Here is a 27,427-nt window from a genome sequence, read left to right as displayed (position 1 = left end):
AAAGCCTTCCGTCAATTGCAAAACTTGAAAACTTGACGTTTCCATAATGACGCTGCAACGCATCAAAGCCAGGGCCGGACTTGCATGAACACGGCGACAATTACAGTGCTATGTGTTGCAATCTAAGACATGTTGTCTTGCTACAAGTATAATGAGTCTTCAAAGAAACATCCATTGAATAAGTTCAAAGAGTGTCTACGTCATACATCTGCCCCATACATCGCCGAGTTTGACGTCTTTGTGTGCCAAGAAGCTAGTAGGTACATGTACATATTGTAATACACTGAACTTCTCAGATGTACTTATAAAGAGACGCATTGCACCTTTCGCTCTTCTATTACAACAGATAATATTAGAAAATTACAAGAAGCACTGATTGTTGGTTGACGTTATTCAATTAAGAGTGGCGCCGGGGTGGCCTTGTGGTTAACGCGTTCGCTCGTCACGCCTAAGGCCCGGATTCTATTCCCAACATGGGTACAATGTGTGAAGCATGTTTCTGGGGTCCCCCGTCCCGATATTGCTGGAATATTGCTAAATTCGGCGTAAAACCATACTCTCTCACTCACTCACTCACTATACATATAAAATAAAGAGCAATCAGTCGACGGTACGCACTATCAACGAGCCAATAATGCCAGCATCATTTTTTATATTCATGAAAACGTTTCATGGTAACAATCAGACAGTACGATGTCTGCAGTAGCGACATTTCAGTAGACAGTTCAAAAGGATTGTAAACCGTTGACCGCATCGTGACAACTTTGTTACCACATCATAAACATAGTGTTAACTATTTACAGCACAATGGCCAGATTGTTAACCGTTAACGGCATCATGACATCAGTGTCAGGCATTGATACTAACCTTCCAATTTTTCGTTAAAATGAGGTCGTTACCTCCAATACCATACTTCTCTGCGTAAAGATCTGACAAACCATTCAGAGGAGGTCGTGTCAGGGGAACCTAAAGCAAACTTTGACAGTCCAATCTTTATGAAGAGTGCGTGAATTTTGTTTAACCAATCAGCTTTCAGTTTTCTTTTCCCTGCTTTTCCACCTCGATTTGGAACGAATGCCCACACAGAACACAACTCGATAGTACACCCTTTCAGTGTTGATGCCATGGCGCTCAGACACGACAACATATCCTCAACAATGTTATAGCACGGCATTTGTTATTTTCCCTTCGGAACCTCCCGTTTACGTTTTCTAAACACAGAAATATGATGTGCTGCACTCTCGTGTCGAGATTAAAGAATCATCGACGCTGATGTTGAGAGAAGGTTCTCTCAACGCGACCTCTTACGGGAAGTTTGTCAGATCCTCCCGCAGAGAGGTATCTTATCAGACTAAAAGATGTGATGATAGATACCTAGAAGATGCAAAGATATTGACTTATTATAATTATTGCATATTATTCATACGTCCATGAGGGCAAATAACAAGGCCCAAAACGTCATCTGAATAAGAAGAACGGAATACGGATTAAGAAGAACGGAATACGGATTAAGAAGAACGGAATACGGATTAAGAAGAACGGAATACGGAATAAGAAGTACGGAAAACGGAATAAGAAGTACGGATTAAGAAGAACGGAATACGGAATAAGAAGAACGGAATACGGAATAAGAAGAACGGAATACGGAATAAGAAGAACGGAATACGGAATAAGAAGTACGGAAAACGGAATAAGAAGTACGGATTAAGAAGAACGGAATACGGAATAAGAAGAACGGAATAAGAAATACGGAATAAGAAGAACGGAATACGGAATAAGAAGTACGGAAAACGGAATAAGAAGTACGGATTAAGAAGAACGGAATACGGAATAAGAAGAACGGAATACGGAATAAGAAGTACGGATTAAGAAGAACGGAATACGGAATAAGAAGTACGGATTAAGAAGAACGGAATACGGAATAAGAAGAACGGAATACGGAATAAGAAGTACGGAATAAGAAGAACGGAATACGGAATAAGAAGTACGGAAAACGGAATAAGAAGTACGGATTAAGAAGAACGGAATACGGAATAAGAAGAACGGAATACGGAATAAGAAGTACGGATTAAGAAGAACGGAAAACGGAATAAGAAGTACGGAATAAGAAGAACGGAATACGGAATAAGAAGTACGGATTAAGAAGAACGGAAAACGGAATAAGAAGTACGGAAAACGGAATAAGAAGTACGGAATACGGAATAAGAAGAACGGAATACGGAATAAGTAGTTAAGAGTTGCCCGGCACCTATTGTTCTCTAGTTAAGAAGCCGGGTAGGTGGTGTAACACCTAAACAATAGCATGCGGGGTATAGTCCATTCCACTTCACATACACAAAACACTTGTACAAGGTAAAGTGGCAGCATTTGTTTATTTGTTTACCATTTATTCTGACATTTATTTCATCTTTACTCTTTATTTCATGCAAGTGTGTTCGAATCCCGGACGGGACTCAACCCCAAAAAAGGACGAGAATGTGTACTTTTCTAAAAAAAAGTATTATCCCAAATGTAACATTTGTTACATTTGACCACATTCTAAATGGCATTGTATGTTCGTGAATGGCACCTGCTGGATGTTTCGCACAGTTTAGGCATCCAATAATGGCCGTCATATTCATTACTATCAGCTAATGAAACACACGTTCGGTATATTCTGATTACATATTGTATCATTTATACATGTTGATATAAAATGGTAATCATTTATCAATAATGCTCGCTGGTTCATATCGACTGAGCCATTCCTGTGTCCTGCTTGATTAAAGTTGAGTGGTGGACAGCAAAATATTGACTTCAACCAACATGAACATTGACAAACAAAGAACCATGACGTACACCCATTGCCAGATAACGAAGTGCAGTTTAGTCACTAATGCATGTTCAATTCCACTGCATAAACAGTTTATTACAAAAAGCACTATATGATCAGCAACACTCCATTGATACGCCACTGTTTCGTTAACCATTGTACTGACGATGTAAGCGGGCCATTACGACTCATGAACATGGCTTAATGGCTTGCACTGTGTCACTTAACGCTGCTCATCACCGTACTGGGGATAGCCTGGCCTTAGTCTGTAGTTTTCTGGGCTCTCGTTTTCTGGTCTATCAAGCTACGGTGGTTTTATTGGGTGGATGAATTCGACCAAAGTTCGATGCCTGTTTCTCCCATAGTGGTGTGTTCAATTGCTAGCGGTTATGAAGAAAGAGCTTGTATTTGACGGAGTGACGTCCGGGTACGAGAAAAGGGCTTGTATTTGAGGCAATGACGTCCGGGTATGAGGAAAGGACTTGTATTTGACGCGGTGACGTCCGGGTATGAGAAAGGGGCTTGTATTTGAGGCAGTGACGTCCAGGTGTGGGGAAAGGGCTTGTATTTGACGCTGTGACGTCCGGGTATGAGGAAAGGGCTTGTATTTGAGGCAGTGACGTCCGGGTATGAGGAAAGGACTTGTATTTGACGCTGTGACGTCCGGGTATGAGGAAAGGGCTTGTATTTGAGGCAGTGACGTCCGGGTATGAGGAAAGGGCTTGTATTTGACGCTTTGACTTCCGGGTATGAGAAAGGGGCTTGTATTAGACGCTGTGACGTCCGGGTATGAGAAAAGGGCTTGTATTTGACGGAGTGACGTCCGGGTATGAGGAAAGGGCTTGTATTTGACGCTGTGACGTCCGGGTATGAGAAAGGGGCTTGTATTTGAGGCAGTGACGTCCGGGTATGAGGAAAGGGCTTGTATTTGAAGAAGTGATGTCCGGGTATGAGGAAAGGGCTTGTATTTGACGGAGTGACGTCCGGGTATGAGAAAAGAGCTTGTATTTCAGGCAGTGACGTCCGGGTATGAGGAAAGGGCTTGTATTTGACGGAGTGACGTCCAGGTATGAGGAAAGGGCTTGTATTTGACGCTGTGACGTCCGGGTATCAGGAAAGAGTTTGTATTTGACGCTGTGACGTCAATAATGATAATTAATAATGATAATTAATAATGATATCATATAATCGAATTTAAGATATCAGTAATAACCTTCACCGTATCCTTAATTCATTTTGTAATATCTTAAATTTTATTGCAGATATCTACTATTATCTGTATTTAAGATTTCTTCAATTCCATTCAAGATATCTTCAATTCCATTCAAGATATCTTTAAAACAATTGAAGATATCAGTAATTCCATGATAAATGTGGAAACGGCTTGCCATACTTCCGCTGTCAGGGCGGACGCCCTACCACTAGACCACGGAGGCGGTCTCAATAGATTAAGAAAGAAATGATTGGTTTGCATAATTCTGTATAAATCCGTGTCTAGCAATCTGTACAATATAAACACTGGTCGAAATACCGAAGAAGATTAATCATTGGAGAGAACTGGCTGTGTTGATACAACTTTCCCCAGTGTTGTTTCACGCAGGAAGACCTTGATAAATAGCAAATATCGGAGTTTTTTCGCTGAAAACATTTCCCAAATTGCTTCCTGACTGAGTATACCTAGCGGAAATCCTTATCCATCTTGATTATCGATCGAAGGACAACGGCGCGAAGAGATCACACGAGCCAGTTGTCACACGATGACGGAGTAAGTTAACTAGATTTTATCAAACCTGGATGTGGAGTGGAACAATGGCCGCCTTAGTATGGCAGTATTCCTGTGCGGATTTAGACAATAAACACTTAATAGGTTTCGGCCATGGGAGCCGCGGCGGGGGCGCGGTCGGGTAGCCTAGTGGTTAAAGCGTTCGCTCGTCACGCCGAAGACCCGGGTTCGATTCCCGACGTGGTACAATGTGTGAAGCCCATTTCCGGTGTCCCCGCCGTGATATTGCTGGAATATTGCTTAAAGTTGCGTAAAACCATACTCACTCACTCACTCACTCATCCGGGTTGGGGTGGGGAGGGGGTGGGGTACGTGATCTAGGCAATCACTTTCGTGGAAGCCTCGTTTGCTGAGTGGGTTAGATAGCTGACTTTGTGTGATGGGGATTAAGTGTCTTATTCTGGGATGGTGGGTTCGATAGTACGTGATCTTGGCAATCACTTTCGTGGAAGCCTCGTTTGCTGAGTGGGTTAGATAGCTGACTTTGTGTGATGGGGATTAAGTGTCTTATTCTGGGATGGTGGGTTCGATAGTACGTGATCTTGGCAATCACTTTCGTGGAAGCCTCGTTTGCTGAGTGGGTTAGATAGCTGACTTTGTGTGATGGGGATTAAGTGTCTTATTCTGGGATGGTGGGTTCGATAGTACGTGATCTTGGCAATCACTTTCGTGGAAGCCTCGTTTGCTGAGTGGGTTAGATAGCTGACTTTGTGTGATGGGGATTAAGTGTCTTATTCTGGGATGGTGGGTTCGATAGTACGTGATCTTGGCAATCACTTTCGTGGAAGCCTCGTTTGCTGAGTGGGTTAGATAGCTGACTTTGTGTGATGGGGATTAAGTGCCTTATTCTGGGAGTGTGGGTTCGAATCCCGGATGAGACTCAACCCAAAACAAGAACTAGAATCTGTACTTTAATGAGTGAGAGAGTTGGGTTTATCGCCGCTTTTAACAGTATTCAACTTATATCACGGCGTGTCAGCTTAATGTGGGAGGAAAGCCCGAAGTGATGCAGGTCTCAGACGTTTACCACTTCGGTGAAACCCACGAGCACAAACCTAGAAACATAATCCGGGCGAACCGGGATTCGAACCCACAATCATAGGTTTCTGGCCTGCCCAAGGGACGCAACCCTGCAGAGCGAATCGCGGCCCCTTAGACGACTGGGCTCCCTGTACTTTAATAAGAAAGTGTTATCCCAAATACTCGTCTAACATTTGTTAAATATTTACGGTTTTTATGAAAATTGTGTGAGCGGGGGATGTTGCCTCAAGATCAGGACATCCTCTTCGCGAACACCGGGTGTCAACACTGATTTTCAATGATCAATTAATATAACGTATACCACTATTATGGCTGTTACGCCCTGTTTCGGCAGATAATCGAGATTGATTATTCTCTGGCGTTGACGTTTTATAGTCCTTGGTCTGAAGCGTGTTCCGGTGTTGTCTATAGACAGTGATAGTCAATATATGGACGATAGTTGTATTCTCCTGTCAAATAACATGTTTGTCTCATCGAATGACCTGATGAAAGTTGATATTTCATACGTGAAATGTCAGATTTGTTAGGTCCCGATATAAAAAGCTTTACTTGACAAGAAAACATACGTTATATTTATCATGTTTTTTGTTACTAAACGTCACGTCTTTACTCCATGGCTTTAACCACTTTACTCCATGACTGTAACCACTTTACTCCATGACTGCAACCACTTTACTCCATAACTTTAACCACTTTACTCCATGACTTTAACCACTTTACTCCATGACTTTAACCACTTTAAACCATGACTTTAACCACTTTAAACCATGACTCCATAACTTTAAACACTTTACTCCATGACTTTAACCACTTTACTCCATGACTTTAACCACTTTACTCCATAACTTTAACCACTTTACTCCATGACTTTAACCACTTTACTCCATGACTTTAACCACTTTACTCCATGACTTTAACCACTTTAAACCATGACTTTAACCACTTTACTCCATGACTTTAACCACTTTAAACTATAGTGTCACTGAGGCTGTCGGAAGTAGTTTCACGTGGACAGTTATTTCAGTGAGATCGCAATTGTATTTATTCAGACGAATACGGTATTTCATTATTAAAGACATAATAAATGGTTCTAAGCCGCGTTGTTTAGCATTGTACCCATTTCGTGTAATAAAACCCAGGACCTCGGCTTGACGAGTTGACGCTTTAACCTCTAGGCTACCCAACCACCCACAGACAATATTTGACCGCCACCGTGGTCTAATGGTAGAGCGTCCGCCCGGACAGCGGAAGCGTTCGATCCCCGGCCGCGTCATACCAAAATACATTAAAATATTGTTGTTTCCTTACCAGGCGCTCGGCATTAATGGGCCAAAAAACAAGGACTGGTCGGCTCGGAGTCAGTATACTGTGTCTGAGTGGGGTATTCATGTTAAACTGCGACATGGTATCTCAGTGGGCTAGCAATATAAATAGGCATCAGTCCGGACTAGTACAAGCAGCCACACACACACACACGTGCATGTACGTCGCTATATAAGTGCAATAATCTTGGACGCGGCGTTAAACCCCATCTCACCTCACCTCACAGACAATAGATAGGAAAACCTGTTAATTATGTTGAAAATTATAAAGTTATTGTATATAAATGATGAAAAAGTGTAATTTATCCTCTTATGTAGTAAAATAGTATATTAATGTATATTGTCTGTGATTTATGATTTTACTATTTGACATGAAATGTGTAACTATGCGCCTGTATGGAAATGGCTTCGATTTCACTTGAAGACAATGATTTTACCTATTGACATGAAATGTGTGACCATTAACCTGAAGGGAAATGAGTTCGATTTCACTTGAAGACGTTAATTACATGTAGATCAATTTGTATATCCTATCTACACATTCAGTAATGCTGTATCTATTTCCCCAACTCCAGCGTTACCCCTCACCACGGGGACGGCATTCTGTGCCGGCAACTGCAACATCGCAGCGGCGAGGAACTGCCTCGTAAGATGAAACAACGCGCACCTGCACTGTCCGACACAGGTATTCGCGTCAAGACACTAGCGCTGTGACGTGCTGGGAGTATGTACGGCACCAATGGAGTAGCGCTAGTCTGTGATGGGTAGGCAGAGGTGACCGCCCTGGGCGGAGTCGGTTACAGTGGTGAATGTCGCGGGGCTGCTCTGTAAGAGTTAGCTAATGCAGAGGCATTATAGAGTAGATGCCAGGCCGACGGTGTCCTCTTTTGGAAATATATTTAGGATACGGACCTTCACAGCTGATATCGAACGGTACGTATATTGGATGTCTGACGACGTCTATGTGGAATAAGACATATAGAACTGATATCAAGCAATACGAATGTAGAACATCAATGATATATACTGACACGAGTGTAGAATGAGGACATATATCTATTATATATACTGACACGGTTGTAAAATAAGGTCATATAACATATGCCCACGCGAGTGTGGAATAAGGACATATATCAGTTATCTATTCTGACCCGAGTGCCGAATAAGGACATATATCAATTATCTATTCTGACACGAGTGTGGAATAAGGACATATATAAATGATAGATACTGACACGAGTGTGGAAAAAGGACATATATAAATGATAGATACTACCAAGAACGTGGAATAAGGACATATATCAATTATCTATTCTGAACCGAGTGTGGAATAAGGACATATATAAATGATAGATACTGACACGAGTATGGAATAAGGACATATATCAATTATAGATACTGATACGAGTGTGGAATAAGGACATATATAAATGATAGATACTGACACGAGTGTGTAATAAGGACATATATAAATGATAGATACTGACACGATCGTGGAATAAGGACATATATCAATTATCTATACTGACCCGAGTGTGGAATAAGGACATATATAAATGATAGGTACTGACACGAGTATGGAATAAGGACATATATAAATGATAGATACTGACACGAGTGTGTAATAAGGACATATATAAATGATAGATACTGACACGAGTGTGTAATAAGGACATATATAAATGATAGATACTGACACGAGTGTGGAATAAGGACATATATAAATGATAGATACTGACACGAGTGTGGAATAAGGACATATATGAATTATCTATTCTGACCCGAGTGTGGAATAAGGACATATATAAATGATAGATAATGACACGAGCGTGGAATAAGGACATATATAAATGATAGATACTGACACGAGTGTGGAATAAGGACATATATAAATGATAGATACTGACACGAGTGTGGAATAAGGACATATATAAATGATAGATACTGACACGAGTGTGGAATAAGGACATATATAAATGATAGATACTGACACGAGTGTGGAATAAGGACATATATAAATGATAGATACTGACACGAGTGTGGAATAAGGACATATATAAATGATAGATACTGACACGAGTGTGGAATAAGGACATATATAAATGATAGATACTGACACGAGTGTGGAATAAGGACACATATAGAACTGGCGTCAAGTGACATGCATTTCACGTGTATCCTTATGATGTACGAGGACGCGGAAACTGATTTCAAGAAAACGTTATGTGGAGACTTCGTTGTTTTAACGCGTGGTGTGCCAACGTATAAAGGATGAGAAGTTTCTGTTTGGGATGACTCTTCCCTGAGGACATCGCCACCATGTCTAACGTGACGACGACAGTAACGACAGACGGGGAAAGCACGGCACAGAAGTACCTTCAGACGGTAACACTGGCACTTCTCATCCTGCTTGGCCTGGGCTTGAATCTCATCGTCATCGTCACCTACATCTCCAGCAAGCTGCTGCGGCACAGCAAACACAACGTCTTCATCATACACTTGATGCTGTGCGACATGATCTACGTGCTGTGGGTGATGCCGGTGTCGGGGGCGGTGGTGTTCTGTCCACACGACGCCTGCTTCCCCGCGCTCAGACAAGGATTCTTGTGTGAGGTAAGCATTTAATTTTGTATCGTTTGTATTTCAACAGTAAAACCTGTATTCATGCTTAAACATGGATCCCTGGGGCCTGCTCTTTTAAGGTGTTGGGTTAGCGGTAGGATAACCGCCACTTTTGCCCTTGAATGGGGTAACGGTGACACAAAACATGGGATTGTAGATTGTAGAAACTATAGGCGGGCTGAAATTATATGAGCAAGATTGGCATTCGTCTTTCGCAAATGGCTAGAAAATATTCAAATTTATTTTTGTAGTTGAACCATAATCCAACATTGTAAAATGAATAAACATGGACAGGCTTTTCCTCAAGGTAGAGACCCATGACGACCCGGGGTAGAATAGGTCTTCAGCAACACATGCTTGCCGTAAAAGGCGACTATGCTTGACGTAAGAGGCGACTAATGGGATCTGGTGGTCAGGCTCGCTGACTTGGTTGATGCATGTCATCGATCCCAATTGCGTGGATCGATGCTCATGATATCTATCACTGGATTGTCTGATCCAGACGCGATTATTTACAGACCGCCGTCAGCTGGAATATTGCTGAGTGCGGCGTAAAACAACAACCAACCAACCAACCTCAATGCAGGAGTATGTCGTATTAGCTCAGGATAGAGTCCTGCATATATCTTGGGGAAACAGGACTGATATACTGATAGACTGGTAGACAGGACTGATAGACTGGTAGACAGGACTGATAGACTGGTAGACAGGACTGATAGACTGGTAGACAGGACTGATAGACTGGTAGACAGGACTGATAGACTGATAGACTTGTGTATTTTATGTAAGAAAAGCATATGTTGAAGATGAATATCATGTTTTACTTTTTTGTAATGTAGGTATCTGTTTAGGTGGAACATGTTCCCTGAGCCTTTCTTTCATGATAGGGGCGGTCGGGTAGCCTAGTGGTTAAAGCGTTGGCTCGTCACGCCGAAGACCCGGGTTCGATTCCCGACATGGGTACAATGTGTGAAGCCCATTTCTGGTGTCCCCCGCCGTGATATTGCTGGAATATTGCTAAAAGCGGCGTAAAACCTTACTCACTCACTCACTCTTTCATGATAATGGTCCGTATGTGGGATTCGGATAAAAACATATATTCCCCGTGGAGGCTGTTGGTAAAGCCAATTTCAAATTGATAACATCTTTGTGATGTTTTTAGAAGTTAATCGTTGTTGTTATTTATTTTTGTATTGTTTTTGTTTTTAGATTTTTACATACTTTTCAGGTGGTTAGTTTAGGATAAATATACATATTTAATATGAATCCACTAAAGTTCCTTATCGGAGAAATATGACATTCACAAGAAGTTCCATAACAGCACTATCCCCTTTCTTAAAGTCGGTCATTGTTTTGCTACATGCAACCTTGGTACTTTTAGTACAAGGGACATACGCCTCTGGGAATAATAGAAAATGTGATCTCTTGGAATACTCCTTAATCGTTTGAGACCGCCTTTTTGGTCAGGTGAACAGGGCGCCAGCAGAAGGTCGGTATTCCATCCCCTGGCCGCATCATACCAAAAGACCAAAAGGTTTTAAAAGATGGTACAACATACTTGTTGTTACCTTGTCTTGAGCTCAGCAATAAGGGGATAAAAACAGGTACTGGTCTGCACGGTGTCAGTATACTGTGTCCGAGTTGCAATTTGGTATCAAAGTTATACCATGGCATATCGGCACCATAAAACCGGCATAAATCTGAGAACGCATCATTTAAGTTTGCTGTACTGAGTTGTGTCCCTCAGATATGCCAGGATCCGATGACCAAATCCCAGATTATGATCCTTTGATTGTCAGCAAGTAATAAACATTTTAGATAAGGGTCCCCTCTGCTGACACGCTGTGATTGCAATTTGGTATCAAAGTTATACTATGGCATATCGGCACCATAAAACCGGCATAAATCTGAGAACGCATCATTTAAGTTTGCTGTACTGAGTTGTGTCCCTCAGATATGCCAGGATCCGATGACCAAATCCCAGATTATGATCCTTTGATTGTCAGCAAGTAATAAACATTTTGTATAAGCGTCCCCTCTGCTGACACGCTGTGATAGAATTGTAATATTGACCCAAGCGCCGTTAAACCAATAACTCGCAATATTCCTCGGTGAAATATACCTATTGTAAATACTCGCAACCGTGTTCATCTCTCAACCACTATACACTTAACACTGTCTAAGAGAAATCATCGACTATAGGAGCTGTCAAAATATATCTATTGATTGCATGCATCTTAATGCTGCACAGTACTTAGCAGCTGACCTCGCCTAGGTGAATACTAGCTGACTGTCGTTCATTTCCCGATGAACGTCAGTAACGTCAGTATGTCACGTGATTACGTTGTCAATCGAGCGGAGACATACAGAACTACTTTAGGGGAATTCAGTGTCTAAAAATAACGCCAAATGGGGAGGGTAACATCTTTTAGATTGTGCACATTCCACCCAAACTAAATCATTAGGGAAACTAGTTTCTAAGGTTTCATGGCTGATGTTTCCAAATATAAAAAGTGTTCAAAACGGTACACAGCCCACAGTCTGAGATTCAGGCTATGAATGATACATGCTTTGAAGCCAGACAGATCATGTATATGTCGGGTCACCGAAAAGAAGCGTCCATTCAAAGCTATAACAGAGAATGCTTGACTTACCAAATGATATCACTGAGCTCCCCAGTGTCGTGTATTGCTTCGGGAAATCCGAATGACTCAAACACACTCAAAGGTCACAGAACGTTAATATCAATCAATTTTCAGCATCACCCGTGTCTGGATGTTTTTCCAACGCAAACTTTACCGGATGGAACTTTTATTTCAAGTGAATGACATTGCCGTAGCCGCCATTTTCTGCCGTTTGTTAAACAAAGGGATGTCACTCCAAATGGAGTTTGGGACGGATGACGTCACGACCCTACGCGTTGATATAGTTCGATTTAATAAAAAAAATAAAGTTTGGATTAATGGATTGTTTTGTTATGATCTATAGTTTCTGTCAGTATAAGGATTGATGTTGTGTTTGTTGTTCATCAGCTGATGAAGACAGTGCCTCACATGAGCAAATTTACCATTTTGCAGTGCCAGTTTGCTCACGTGAATGAAGCGTGGTTTATTTCACGATAAAACATTGTTCTATCATGGCGTCATTTCTGGAAATTGGAATATGCGCTCGCAACCTGATGACGTCATATATTGGACGACTTTATTTTTGTGAGGGATGTGTCTGGTAAGTTGTTCCATAGAGATGTAACTGGGCTACGAAGATAAACGCAGTGGCTAAACGGTCGAAGCCAAACATAGGAGATATATGACACTCGGTATTAGGAGAAACGGTACCGATAATTGACATGAGGATAATGACACTATGTGGGAAATACCAAACTTAACCCACCTGTTTATAAAATGGACTTGTCCGACATTGCCAAGGTCGGATTCTACTCATGGAGTCATCCCTTTTTTAATGCGGGTAAATGTTTTTAAAGCTTGTACATTTTAGCATTAAAAACATCCTTAAAGATGCTGTACATAATATTGATATATCATATAAGAATTAATCCATTCGTGGTCGTTGTTTATCGTACAATGAAACAAACCACTCTGGGCTGCAACCCTCATGGCCTACAGCTATTACTTACTTACTTACTTACTTACTTACTTTGGAGATTTAACGTGCGCTTTCCGACTGATGCGTATTTCGCACACGGGCCCGGCCAGGGCCATTTAATGTGTTTCCGAAAGGGGCGAAGTTGTCTGTGCAACCCAAGAGGGGGGTTTCGGGGTTGCTTATATAGAATTTGGAAATTTTGAGATTTGGAATAGATGCCGATGGGGTTGGGGAGGAGAACTAAGGGAGCTGGGTATGGTGGATGTTTGTTTGTTTATGTGATTTTGATTTGGTAGGTTATTGTGTTTTTAGATTCGTTTTATTAGTTCCGTTTTTATTAAGAATACGCCTAAGGCCTTGAAGTTTTCTAGTTTATTTTGTGGGTTAAGTATTGCTTCTAGAGTGAGAGCCTTGTTTAGATTGAGGGTGGTTTGTAATGCGGTTCGATGTGTTAGGTAGTGTGTGCAGTGGATGAGTGCGTGTTCTGGGGTTTCTGGTTGTTTGCAGTGTGGGCAGTTACCTGTAGTGTGTTTTGGGGGGTTTTTTTTAGGTGGTTATTTAGGTTGGTGTGTCCTGTTTGGAGTTTTCTGATTACTCTGTCGATTTTTTTTTTATGGATGGAGCTATTACTCGTCGTTTATTTCTTAAATAAAGGCCACCTCGATGTCTTTCCGAGAACTGTGTATCCATTACCATGGCCCACACTGTACAAGACCGTGATGAACTCTTTTGTTGACTTTTTTTAACTACAAGAAGTCATCAACATCAAAAGACTCCAACCGTCAATCAACCGTGATCAAGCCTATTTACATACCCCGGAGTACCATCAACCCATCAAAGACCCCGATCAGTCACAATACCTTTGTTTATACTCCTGGCTTCACCTGTTAAGACGTTTACCGTATATCCCCCCTTTTGTGTACATACAGGCTTCTCCACTCCAGTGTAACTACACCCCAGTCTACTCAACTGTACAAACACTGCCTCATACCTGTATATATTGCTTGTCAAACAGACTCTGTACACTTCTTGTGGATACCCGCCCACGTAGGAATATACGGTAATGAAAACGCCGATAAAGCAGCTAAACTATCCCTCAAAATCCCAGAAATAAGCTTAAACTTACCCATCTTAAAATCAGAAATTAAAAGTGTAAACAAGCAAAAAATCACAAAAAATGGCATAACCTATATCTAAACTCAAATAGCCAAATCAAAAAAGTGCTCAGCAAACCACTAACCAAACCAAAAATTCTCCATCCATCCAAACAAATCGACAGAGTAATCACCAAACCCCAAACAGGACACACCAACCTAAATAACCACCTAAAAAAAATAAAAAACACATTACAGGTAACTGCCCACACTGCAAACAACCAGAAACCCCAGAACACGCACTCATCCACTGCACACACTACCTAACACATCGAACCGCATTACAAACCACCCTCAATCTAAACAAGGCTCTCACTCTAGAAGCAATACTAAACCCACAAAATAAACTAGAAAACCTCAAGGCCTTAGGCGTATTCTTAATAAAAACGGAACTAATAAAACGCATCTAAAAACACAATAACCTACCAAATCAAAATCACATAAACAAACAAACATCCACCATACCCAGCTCCCTTAGTTCTCCTCCCCAACCCCATCGGCATCTATTCCAAATCTCAAAATTTCCAAATTCTATATAAGCAACCCCGAAACCCCCCTCTTTGGGTTGCACAGACCACATTCGCCCCTTTCGGAAACACATTAAATGGCCCTGGCCGGGCCCGTGTGCGAAATACGCATCAGTCGGAAAGCGCACGTTAAATCTCCAAAGTAAGTAAGTAAGTAAGTAAGTAAGTAAGACTCTGTACATCACATGCTTAAAACGTCGACCCTAATTGTAAACGATGTTGTTCATCCATATATCTTATCCTTACTTAGTAATCTAACTTCCAAATGCCACTCAAAGAAGTTATGTAATTGTTATTTTTCAAACTAAACACATCACCCGAAGATATCCATTTCACTGAGATAACAGAATGTTTCGATCAATGGTCATTAATACAAATTAAAAAAATGAAATGATATTAAACAAACCCCATGTTGTGTTTTTTCTTTACTTAGTCCTCAAACTTCTAAATGCCACTCAAAGAAGTCATGGGATTATTATTTTTCAAACAAAACACATCACTCGAAGGTAATCCATTTCACTGAGTTCAAATCGACTGTTTCGATCAATGACCATTGTAACTAAATAAATATCTGCGGGTCACCTGATGCCTTGCATGTTGTTGTAGAGTATTAAGTTGGTACTAACATGTATCATGTATCACACCCAATACACAGGCACGTGATGTAGGACGGTGATATACATGGAAAGGCATGGGTTCACGCGTGGGTCGCGTGTGATCGATTTATCGATCCGAATAGAGAGATCAATCATCAAAGAGACACTGATATTTTTTCGAAGGAATCAATTTTCACCACGCTGTGCGGGTAGTAACCTCATTCAGTGGAGGACAATCAGACATTGTATCGGCTTTTATAAACGTCACAACAACACTGGTATCAACAGCTTTGAATGAATGAGCGGTTCTTGTGTCAGGTGTGCATTGCGTCTGTGATGAGGTATTGGTAATTAAAATAAAAATACCGTGAAACGCAGTGCTCACCTGTAGGCATCCAGTTACGACCGCTCTGAATAAAGTGGCAAGGCTGGCCTTTGATCATGAGCAATGTAATTTGTAATCTGTACTACCAGGTTACAGGTTCCAGGTTACAGGTTACATGTACTCAAGCTGTAACTGTGACCGTCATCAATACAAAAATATGAAATAATACTTGACATGTTTGTGAGCATTTATCACATGCTTACAATGAAATAAAAAGGAAGTCATCTTGAGAACGTCATAATGTGAGAAACCTTTTTCACGGGGTGCAGGTAATAGGACGTTGATCAGATGGTAGATCAATAAATGACGAGTCACAATTACAGCATAAGCAAGCCTAATAAAACTGCCAACACACTTTAAGTACTCCGGGTCGGAGGTCTATATAGTAGGTATCTTAGTTCGCTAAGTGCATCAAATCATGTGAGTGAGTGAGTTGGGTTTAACGCCGCTTTTAACGGTATTCCAGTTATATCGCGGCGAGTCAGCTTAATGTGGGAGGAAAGCCCGAAGTGATGCAGGTCTCAGACGTTTACCACTTCGTTGAAACCCACGAGCACGGGTATGGTGCTGACAAACCTAGAAACATAATCGGGGCGAACCTTGATTCGAACCCACAATCATAGGTTTCTGGCGTGCCCAAGGGACGCAACTCTGCACAGCGAATCGCGGCACCTTAGACGACTGGGCCACCCGTGCCCCATCAAATCATGTGAGCACCTTGATAAAAATACATGAAAAAAAATAGAAAATGACTGTTGACGCTAAGTAGATGGTACACATGCGTTGCAAATCCTGCAATCGACCGAAATCTGAACGGCAGTTTACGAACCGGATGTTAATTTCGTTACGCGATTTTGATTGGACTATGCATAGACTCGTTAATCCAGCCAAACTATAACTCCAGAATTCCAGCCTAGTTCGGCAAGGGTGGAAACTGGATTTTTATAGTCAGTTAACTCCTTTGCCTCGGGGGGATGTGGAGTACGTAAAATGTCCTTTATGGATTACATTTTATCGACATTTATTCATTTATTTAACTTCTAAAAACACCCTTTTATGACCGAGGAACGTGTTTTAAGGTTTCATTCGTGATCGACATTCTGCCTTTGAAAAGTGAATTCAGAAAATGTGTTGAGAAGGTTCGTGTTAAGTAATATTCTGGATACAGAGGTGAGCAATTTGACTCAGAGTGAAAAATTAGATGGTATTCTGGATTCAGGGCAGGGGGTTTACAGATACCAGTGTACTTCACCCCACAAAGTTAACCAGGCCGCAACTCTATGTTATACTGTTGGCAGAAGCCGTACGTGACTGCGCACAAGCAGCAGTGCGACACTGTCACTAGTCTAACTAAAACATACATAGTCTGTTTAAGAAACGACGAGTGGGAGCTGTCTATCGTACAATAAAACTCACGTCGTATATCCTCCCTGTAATGTTTTATTGTATGATAAAAAACGATCACGAGTCGTTTATTTCTTATATGAGATACTAACATTTTATACAGCCTCTTTAAGGATGGTGATACAATGTACAAACTTAAAAATAATTATCCGTATTTTAATAATGACGACTCCCTGAAAAGAATCCGACCTCGGCAATGTCGGACAAGTCCATTTTATGAACAGGTGGGTTTGGTATTGTTATTTCCCGTATATTGTCAAAATCCTCACATCGATTGTCTGTACCTTGTCTCCCAATACCGATTGTCATATCTCTCCCGCTTTTGGATGCGATCGTTCGGCCATCGCGTTTATCTTCGTTTCTCAGCTGAATTTCTGGGGAACAGTGAGTGAGTGAGTGAGTTGGGTTAACGCCGCTTTTAACAGTATTCCAGTCATATCACGGCGTGTCAGCTGAATGTGGAAGAAAAGCCCAAAGTGATGCAGGTCTTAGACGTTTACCACTTCGGTGAAACCCACGAGCACGGGTATGGTGCTGACAAACCTAGAAACATAATCGGGGCGAACCGTGATTCGAACCCACAATCATAGGTTGCTGGCGCACCGAAGGGACGCAACTCTGCACAGCGAATCGCGGCGCCTTAGACGACTGCGCCACCCGTGCTCTCTGGGGAACATTTCCCTTAACAATAACGTCGTCCAATATATGACGTCATCAAGTTGCTAGCGCATGCTCGAATCTCCAGAAATGAGGTCATAATAGAACATAGAGGATTTTTCATGTGTCGAAAATATCTCCTTTCCCCCGCCACTCGACGTGAGAAACATGATATTTCACATGGAATATCCTATTTATTATATACGTATACACCTTCATATTATAAATTCTTTCTCATACATTCGGACAGATTATATACAAAATCAACTTAAACAAAAAAATATTCTTGAAATCCACGAAACCGCTGTTGGAAGCGAAAGAATACACATTGGTCAAGTAACAAAACATAGGGCTTTAAGAAACGAACAGTCTCGATAAATTTACAGTTTATTACGAACCATTTTCAAGAAAATGACACACGGCAAGAAGCGACATTAACTCCATAATTGACCATCTGCCATTATTTTCCCTGTCAACGTGCAACTAACTTTAAAAGGAAGTCAACAGTTTGTGTACGGGCTAGACATTGCCGATAAAGGGAGACAATTTGCAGGGAGGTAACTCTTGTATGCCAATAGTTCCGCCCAAGTGTATAAGTGAAATGTTCACTGCAGTGACATATCAAGTTTTATGTTCTGTGCAACGAAAATATCACTTTTCTCAAAACTCAATCTTTCACACTGAGTGAGTGAGTATGGTTTTACGCCGCTTTTAGCAATATTCCAGCAATATCTCGGCTTCACACATTGTACCCATGTCGGGAGTGTGAAAGATTGAGTATATAATAAAAACAAACCACGCTTCGTTCTTCATTGTTCTTTGCGATTTATCGCGCAGCTAACTTATATAAGAAGATAAAATCAATAATCCATTTTAATTACACATGTGTTTACTTGAGTGTTACTCCACACTGAATAAAATACATCAATAGAAATGTTAGGATAAAATAAACAAGGTTAATCTGAAAACACTAAGTATGTTTAAACGCCAGGACGTAATTTTCTTTCAGACACATTTTACCCCCGGCGTTTAATCGAATCCGAGCGTCTAATCGGGGAAATACGGTATATATTTGTATGAAGCATTACTATGTGAAATTATTTCAAAACATAGCTAGCCCACGGGGGCGGATTTATACTGTAAATCAAAGCCACATCAGCATAAAAAAAATCTATGCTAAAAGTAGAGTCGTTGTACGATTCCGACTATATCATAAGCATGCGTGTTCTATGTAGAGTGTTGTATTCAGTACTAACTGTAACTATATAATATATGTGTAACACTGACGTTAATATCAATTTATAGCGGATGTTTCCGCGTGAAGATCCGGGTTAGAATTGTTCTTCACCAACCCATGCTTCTCATAAGAGGCTATTACTGGGATCGGGTGGTCAGGCTTGCTGACTTGATACATGTTATCGTATCGAAATTGCTTTGATCGATGCACTTGATGTGAGTCCCTGTATTGTCTGGTGGAGACCCGATTATAATTTTACAGACTGTCCTCATATAGCTGGAATATATACAAAAGAACGAACAATTTACTGGATTTTAATTGTGGAAATGGAGATTTCTTCGTGTGGCATCTCTGGTGGAAGAGCCTATTGAACCACCGGAAGAGCTTTACATTGAAACGTTATGGCAACTCAATTCAAATGTAGAATTTAAGTGTGTTTAAGAGTTCAGTTACAGCAAGACGTTTCTTTAAAAGTGCTTGAGCCAAGCAAGTGAAGGTTTGGTTTGGTTACGAACTTCTCAAGAAGTTCTACCTTAAGATCTTAAACCATTTGTCTAATAAATTTGAAACTCCTCGGTAAGGAGAACCCTTGCAATGGTGTTATTGAAACTCAGTAAGGAGAACCCTTGCAATGGTGTTATTGAAACTCAGTAAGGAGAACCCTTGCCATGGTGTTATTGAAACTCAGTAAGGAGAACCCTTGCAATGGTGTTATTGAAACTCAGTAAGGAGAACCCTTGCAATGGTGTTATTGAAACTCAGTAAGGAGAACCCTTGCAATGGTGTTATTGAAACTCAGTAAGGAGAACCCTTGCAATGGTGTTATTGAAACTCAGTAAGGAGAACCCTTGCTATGGTGTTATTGAAACTCAGTAAGGGGAACCCTTGCAATGGTGTTATTGAAACTCAGTAAGGAGAACCCTTGCAATGGTGTTATTGAAACTCAGTAAGGAGAACCCTTGCTATGGTGTTATTGAAACTCAGTAAGGAGAACCCCTGCAATGGTGTTATTGAAACTCGATCGGATTTTACACATGACCACAACGGTTGCCATCTTGAAAATATTTGCGAAGTGGTGTCTCTTTCAAAGTAAAACAACGGACGTGAATAAAAGCGACGAATCCCTTTCAATAATCATATCTGCTAAAAGCAGATTCTATTGTACTATTTGGACTATATCATGAGCATGTGTGTATGAATACCAGTGATGTGTTCGCGAAAAGGTGAGCGTATCCTGCCTTACCTGTGGCACCCATCACACACACATGCAAAGACAAGTCAATTGTTCATGAATATAAAAAAACCCTGCTCATACAGCTGTCAGTAAAAGTAACCATAGCATACAGTATCATCTCCACGAATATTGTTATGTACACTACATCAGTAATATCCCTCTTGTTGCTAGGTGACGGGCTTCCTGTCCGTATTCCAGTGTACACTAGCCAGCCTGACGCTGGCCGCCATTGCCATGGACCGCTACGTCGCCGTTCTCCACCCCGTGGGCTACATCACCGACTTCACCAAGAACAAGTGTTTAGGTAGGTATATGCACTGTGAACGCTCCTGTGTAAACCTAAACTCGAGTTCAGCAGCTAAGCGGCTCACATTGCTTGTTGTGTGTAGCTCAAGAGAGTATTGGATGGTCACAATGAGTGGCATGGCTGACTGCGTCATCGTAGCCCGACGAGGTGGTTCGTTGCTTTTCATATCAACCACGGCTTTGCCTTGTCCTAATCTGGACTGCACTTAGCAGCTGGAATATTGCAGTCTAAAACTGTTGTTAAAGAACATTACCTCACTCACTTACTTGCTATGTCAAATATACTATGCGAAAAAAGTAGAGGATAGTTGGTATCATCAAGAAATATCTTGTGATCTATATGATATTGGCAAATGGAAATGATATGGTCATATCTACTGGGCATTTTGCAGCCAACGTCACTAATCGGGTTAAACCACCTCTGTTGGCCAGACATGCTTCGAGGCATGCTTCTGATGAGTCGACCAATGTCAGCTTGACTCATGTTGTTTTACTCAATAGGGAAAGCAACACCGAGTTCATTGAGAGTGGTGGATAGATTTTGACGTTGATGTACACGTCTGCAATGACGTCCCAGACGTGTACGGTGGTGCATAGGTCAGGACTGAGTGCTGACCATGGCGTGGCATGGGTGTTTTGCTGTTGGAGGAATTGGGTCACAATTCTGGCACAGTGACCACATGCATTATCACCTGAAAGGACGAAACGTTGCCCAAAACGTTGTGCAAATGGCAAGACTCGATTCCTTCGGTCATGGAAGTCGAGAGTGAACCTCGACTCGTCAGAAAACATGACATTAGCCCAACTGTCTGTATTCTCCCAAGTCTGTGGTTCCCCAAGGCCATTGACACCTCTGAACGACCCGTGAACATCCGGCTTAGAATAGGTCTTCAGCAACCCATGCTTGCCAAAGAGGCGACTAACGAGATCGGGTGGTCAGGTTCGCTGACTTGGTTGATGCATGTCATCGTATCCCATTTGCGTGGATCGATGCTCATGATGTCAGTCATTGGATTGTCTGGTCCATACTCGATTATTTACAGGCCACCTTCATATTGCTGGAATATTGCTGAATGCGGCGTTAAATAACAATCAAACATATTATACAACTGATCATTTCTTCCAACAAGGTCTTTTAACCATCTGCTGGCTGTGGGCGGGCCTGACCGCCATGCCGCCATTGTTGCCGACCAGGACTGCCTACTATTACTTCGAAGATGGCACCAAGCACTGTTCGCCTTCCTTCAGAGTCAGCTGCTGGTACTTCTGGTACGCCATTGTCATGGGATACGGCATCCCGTTACCTACAATGGCGTTCTGCTATTTCAAAGTGTCCAGGACTCTTCGTGCTCACAAGATGAAGATATTTGCAGCGTCAGTTGTCCGCCCGAGGTCGGTGAAGGGAGGCGCTGAGGTCATCGGTGTTAAGGAGATATCCGTGTGCCCAAACACTGCTATAACCCATGCTGCGACTGTCAACGATGGCGGCACGACGTACAGCGACAACCACAACAACGATGAACACACGCCGTTACCTGCAAAGAAGACACAGATAAGCGTCATAGACAAACAGATTGCAAAACGAGGTAAAACGTTCAAATGGCAGTGTTTGCTTTAGGTCAGATTCAGAAAATCAGAAAATATTTGTTCCAAAAATATCACTTACAACAGTCAGGCTGAAAAGCGTTTTGTGTATGGGTGAGTGCGTGCGTGCTTGCGTACGTGCGTGTGTGCGGAAGGGCGATAGAGCACTGAGATACCATGCCGCAGTTTAAGATGAAAACACATGTGAGACAACATACACGTCGCGGTCAAGATTTTTGCATTTCTTTTCTGTTATCAATATTCCTTGAATGGCGCGCGCGTGTGTGTATGCATGTTGTGTGTGTTTGTGTTGTGTTTATATGTACGGGTGTGTTTTGTGTGTGTTTGTTGAGTATATATATATGTGTGTGTGTGTGTGTGTGTGTGTGTGTGTGTGTGTGTGTGTGTGTGTGTGTGTGTGTGTGTGTGTGTGTGTGTGTTTATAGGGCTAGCGCACGGAGATACAATGCCGCAGTTTAACATGGATAGCTCACTCAGACACAGTATACCGACTCAAGTCCATGTTTTACTCACTGAGTGCAATAACACGTCGGGAGGACATCAGAAATGAACTTTACACATTGTTTTCATATTGGGAATCGAACCTGGCTCTTCGGGCGCGTCGAGTCAACACCTTTACCATTAATCTACTCCACCACCACCTTCTACGCGACTACAACATTTCATAAGTTGCCTGGATATAAGTGGGGAAAAGATATTTAGTCCAAATTTCTAAAGAAAACAAACTGTAAAATCCCGTTATAGCAATTCAGTTGACGTGAGGCTTCGCAAATTTCCTTTCTGGCATTAACTGAATCTTGTTGGCATACGAATAACATCGCCAGCCTTTATTTTGCTTTGGAAAAAACAAACCTTGGAGGCAAATTATCGATGTTTTAGTAGGACTGTTTCTTTAAACCTGTTAAGCACTGAAATAACCGAGACGTATAAATGATGTACTCCAGCAGCAATGAGGCCCTATGACGTTGATGCGGCGTTCTTACGTATGTTCATTTGTACTGAGCTGATCGGATCGATATTGGTTGATTAAGAAATCACGTCATGGACAATTTGTAATGGGTCTGTAAATGTGATCGATAGATAATTACAAACATTTGGTAGCAAGATGTTAGAAGTTTTGGGACGCTAATATTTGTCGACGATGGCACTTATTGCATTACTGTCGAGGTCTTCAGCAATCCATAATTGTTGTAGGATGTGACTTGTTTGTTTGTTTGTCGTTTAACGCTGCACTCAGCAATATTCCAGCTATATGACGGCGGTCTGTAAATAATCGCGTCTGGACCAGACAACCAAGTGATTAACATCTTGACCATTGATCCAAGCAATTGAGATACGAAGACATGCAACAACCAAGTCAGTGGGCCTGACCACCCGATCCCTTTAGTCGCCTTTTACGACAAGTATAGGCGCCTTTTGCGGCAAGCATGAATTGCTAAAGACCCGTTCCAACCTAGCTGTTCACGGGATGGTTTTTGCATGTATTTATTGGAGATTTTATATAGTGCGCCATGTTTGTAGTAAGATCGGAATCGGGACGTGTGACGTTGTCTACCCTGAGGTTGTCAATCATCCCCCGTATTATCAACGAGTCAGATCCAAGCTCGATCATCTTCCGTGCGCCGTGCTATCGCTGTGATATGGCTATGATATGGCTGTGATGTGGCTGTGATTGGGCTGCGATATGGCTGTGATATGGCTATGATGTGGCTGTGATATGGCTATGATATGGCTATGATATGGCTATGATATGGCTGTGATGTGGCTGTGATATGGCTGTGATGTGGCTATGATATGGCTATGATATGGCTGTGATGTGGCTGTGATATGGCTGTGATATGGCTGTGATATGGCTATGATATGGCTGTGATATGGCTATGATATGGCTGTGATGTGGCTGTGATATGGCTGTGATATGGCTGTGATATGGCTATGATATGGCTGTGATATGGCTGTGATGTGGCTGTGATATGGCTATGATATGGCTGTGATGTGGCTTGTGTACAGTATCTTCTCACTGTCTGACTCGTAGCTTTGGTTACGGTATTTGATATCAAGTATTTTATTATAAATACTGAAACTACATGGGATATGGATCGTCCTGTCAGACAAATCTGCCGATGTGCGCAGTAGCATTTGAATGAGCTATCCAGATCGAAAACAAAACGCGACAGTGTTTTCGTGGGCGTCACGGTCTTGTCCCAAACCTCTACCGATTTTTGTTTTCGATTTGGAATCCTTGTTCAAAATTTATTTCGAAGAAAAAAGTACATATATTTGGAGGTAAGTAGATTGGTATATATATATTTTTATACATATTTGATTTGACTAATCGGACATGTCGAAGTGCGCTGTAAATCCTATAGCGCTCGTTGGCTTTTTCAGCGGTCGATCCGTAGCCCCCAAAAGCCACATCATCTTCCCGTTAACTGACTATAAAAGCCCCGGAGTTTCCACCCTTGCCGAACCATGCTGGAATTTCTGGGCCCGATCGTAGCGCCACCAGTGGCTGTTACGAGTTATGCCAATTCTATGTCCCTCCTATTGACGATTCAGATTCCACCCCTCATATCACTTGCGTTTGCTTCAAACAAAATTAAATGGCGGCACCCAGTGAAGACGATCTGATCAATTCTTTTTTTATCAAAACGGGTCTTACCTTGCGAAGTGTATCAAATCACGTGAGCACCTTGATTGAAAACATGAAAAGATTTGGATTATATCTGTTCAAGCCAAATTGGCGTTACACATGCTTTGCAAATCCTGCAATAGACCGAAATATGTACGGCAGTTTACGAACCGGATGTTGATTTTGTTACGCGATTTTGATAGGACTCTGCATAGACTCGTTAGTCCAGCCAAAATATAACTTCATAATTCCAGCCTAGTTCGGCAAGGGTGGGACCGCCTCCGGGGTCTGGTGGTAGAGCGTCCGCCCGGGGAGCGGAAGGTCCGGTGTTCGATCCATGACCGCGTCATACCAAAAGACGTTAAAAGATGGTAATTGTTGTTACCCTGTCTGGCGCTCGGCATTAAGGGGCTAATACAAGGACTGATCGGCTCGGAGTCAGTATACTGTGTCTGGGTGGGGTATTCATGTGAAACTGCGGCGTGGTATCTCAGTGGGCTAGCACTATACATCGGCATCAGTCCAGACTAGTACAAGCAGCCACACACACACGTACATGCACGTCGCTATATAAGTGCAATAATCTTGGATGCAACGTTAAACCCCATTTCACCTTACCTCATCCGGCAAGGGTGGCAACTGGACTTTTATAGTCAGCTAAATATCTTGTCTCGGGAAGATGTAGTCACTTAGAACGTTTGTTAAATGATACGGGAACTGCTGCTAACGGACTCCCTGATTGCAGGTGCACTGCTGATCACCGCCTACTTCTTGTGCTGGGGCCCATACGCCGTCACGCACGCCTGCCCCCTGCACGTGCACACGCCGCTGTGGGTGGACGTGGGCGCCATGTGGCTCGTGTACTCGCTCACCGTCATCAACCCCCTCATCTACGTCTTCAACAACAGACAGTTCAGGACCGAGCTCAAGAAGATATTTGTGAAATGCCCCAGGTGTTGATGTACAAAATGAGTTGTAAAGGAAAAGTCTTGGATTACGTCTACGTGAAACAATTTGGAAGCAAATGGAAACGTCTCTGGAACACTAGCAAACTTGTTTGAACACTGGCAAACGTGTCTGGAACACAACCAGACGTCCTGGAACATTGACAAACATGTTGGAACACTGGCAAACGTGTTTGAACACCGACAAACGTGTCTGGAACACTAGCAAACGCGTCTGGAGCACTACCAAACGTGTCTTGAACACTACCAAACGTGTCTGGAGCACTACCAAACGTGTCTGGAACACTCCCAATCACGTCTGGAGCACTACCAAACGGGTCTGGAACACTACCAAACGTGTCTGGAACACTACCTAAGTCTGGAGCACTACCAAACGTGTCCAGAACACTGTCTAGGTGTTTGATCGGACGGTAGCGAAGCTTTCCGACAACTAGTGTTAATCTTGGAAGTGGACGAGGGCTCTATATACACTGTATGAACATATAGCCGGATACCCTTCAAAAGGAAAGGTCAAGACGCAGAAATATTGAGGTACTTACCTTGGGCGACAAAAGACCTGAAGGCTGAAACATCCTCTATCTTTAAGAGGCATTTTAACTGTCGTGTAAGTTAAGGCAGAGTTGACATTACATTGAAACAATAAATAAATTGAAATTCACGCTATGTTCAATGAAAACTCCTCGATTATTCAGTGTTTTTTATCACCATTCTATTGAGATGAGTACCCTTGGCCATTCGCTCCGAATGCTTCTTTTGTGCCCAATTGGAATAGCACGAAACTGAAAGCCGCTCAGTCAAGTAGCTCTCATGGGCGAGAGAACTGCTCAGAAATAGGCAATGGAAACGAGGCTTTAGTACACTTGAAAATCGGGGATGAGGCTGAAAGGCGAGTGACTTGTTTCTTTGTGCCGTTTAACTCGTGTCTTTATGTGTACAGCACGCGAATTACGGGGCACTCCAAAACGGTTTAACTTCAATGTATTAATGGTGTGAAGTACACGCTTTACATTTGTCTGCAATAGCTGTGAGAGTTGTCACAATCCATTTTAATAATAACATATATTACGTGTGATAATTTCTATAAAACCTTCGGTCTGTATTCATTTAACAACTTGTGGATTCCCAACAATAAACATATACCGTGCAGATCGGCGTTAACAGTCTACGTCCATCAGCTCTTTTTTATATTGTTCTGTGTACAGTTTCAAATACATCAGCATGCGCCCCCTTCTCAGCAACAACTGGCAACTCTAATTACGGCGTGTCACACAAGTGATTAAGTACTACATGTAGATCCACAAATGAGTACCGTGGGAGCAAGACCTTAATGACCAGTGGATCACAGGATGTTTTGATGTCATGCAGAGTAAATAATAAATAGATTTTGTGTTGCCATTTACAAACTTTGTGTGATGAGTCATAAATCTGTGTAATAAATACAAAGTGGCGGACAGACATACGTTTAACGTTATTGATGGAGGCAGGGGATGTAGAGAGGCTCAACTGCTCTGCAAATACAGCCAAATGGTTCATTAGGGCAGGGAC

At 42.0% G+C, this 27,427-nt stretch overlaps 1 protein-coding gene across 1 annotated transcript; it reads left to right on the top strand.

The window, feature by feature from the left end:
• The first annotated feature begins 7,698 nt into the window (after positions 1-7,698).
• LOC124123522 (5-hydroxytryptamine receptor 7-like) lies at positions 7,699-27,427 on the top strand. Its single transcript, XM_046486689.2, has 5 exons — positions 7,699-7,891; positions 9,229-9,571; positions 20,549-20,681; positions 21,814-22,269; positions 25,663-27,427. The coding sequence occupies exons 2-5, from the start codon at positions 9,278-9,280 to the stop codon at positions 25,875-25,877; spliced, it is 1,098 nt and encodes a 365-aa protein (XP_046342645.1). The 5' UTR covers positions 7,699-7,891; positions 9,229-9,277; the 3' UTR covers positions 25,878-27,427.

This window comes from Haliotis rufescens, unplaced genomic scaffold (genome assembly GCF_023055435.1).
Source record: "Haliotis rufescens isolate VD_foot unplaced genomic scaffold, xgHalRufe1.0.p SCAF_19, whole genome shotgun sequence".
Taxonomy (NCBI): Eukaryota; Metazoa; Mollusca; class Gastropoda; order Lepetellida; family Haliotidae; genus Haliotis; species Haliotis rufescens.
This window is presented reverse-complemented; position numbering and strand designations above follow the sequence as displayed.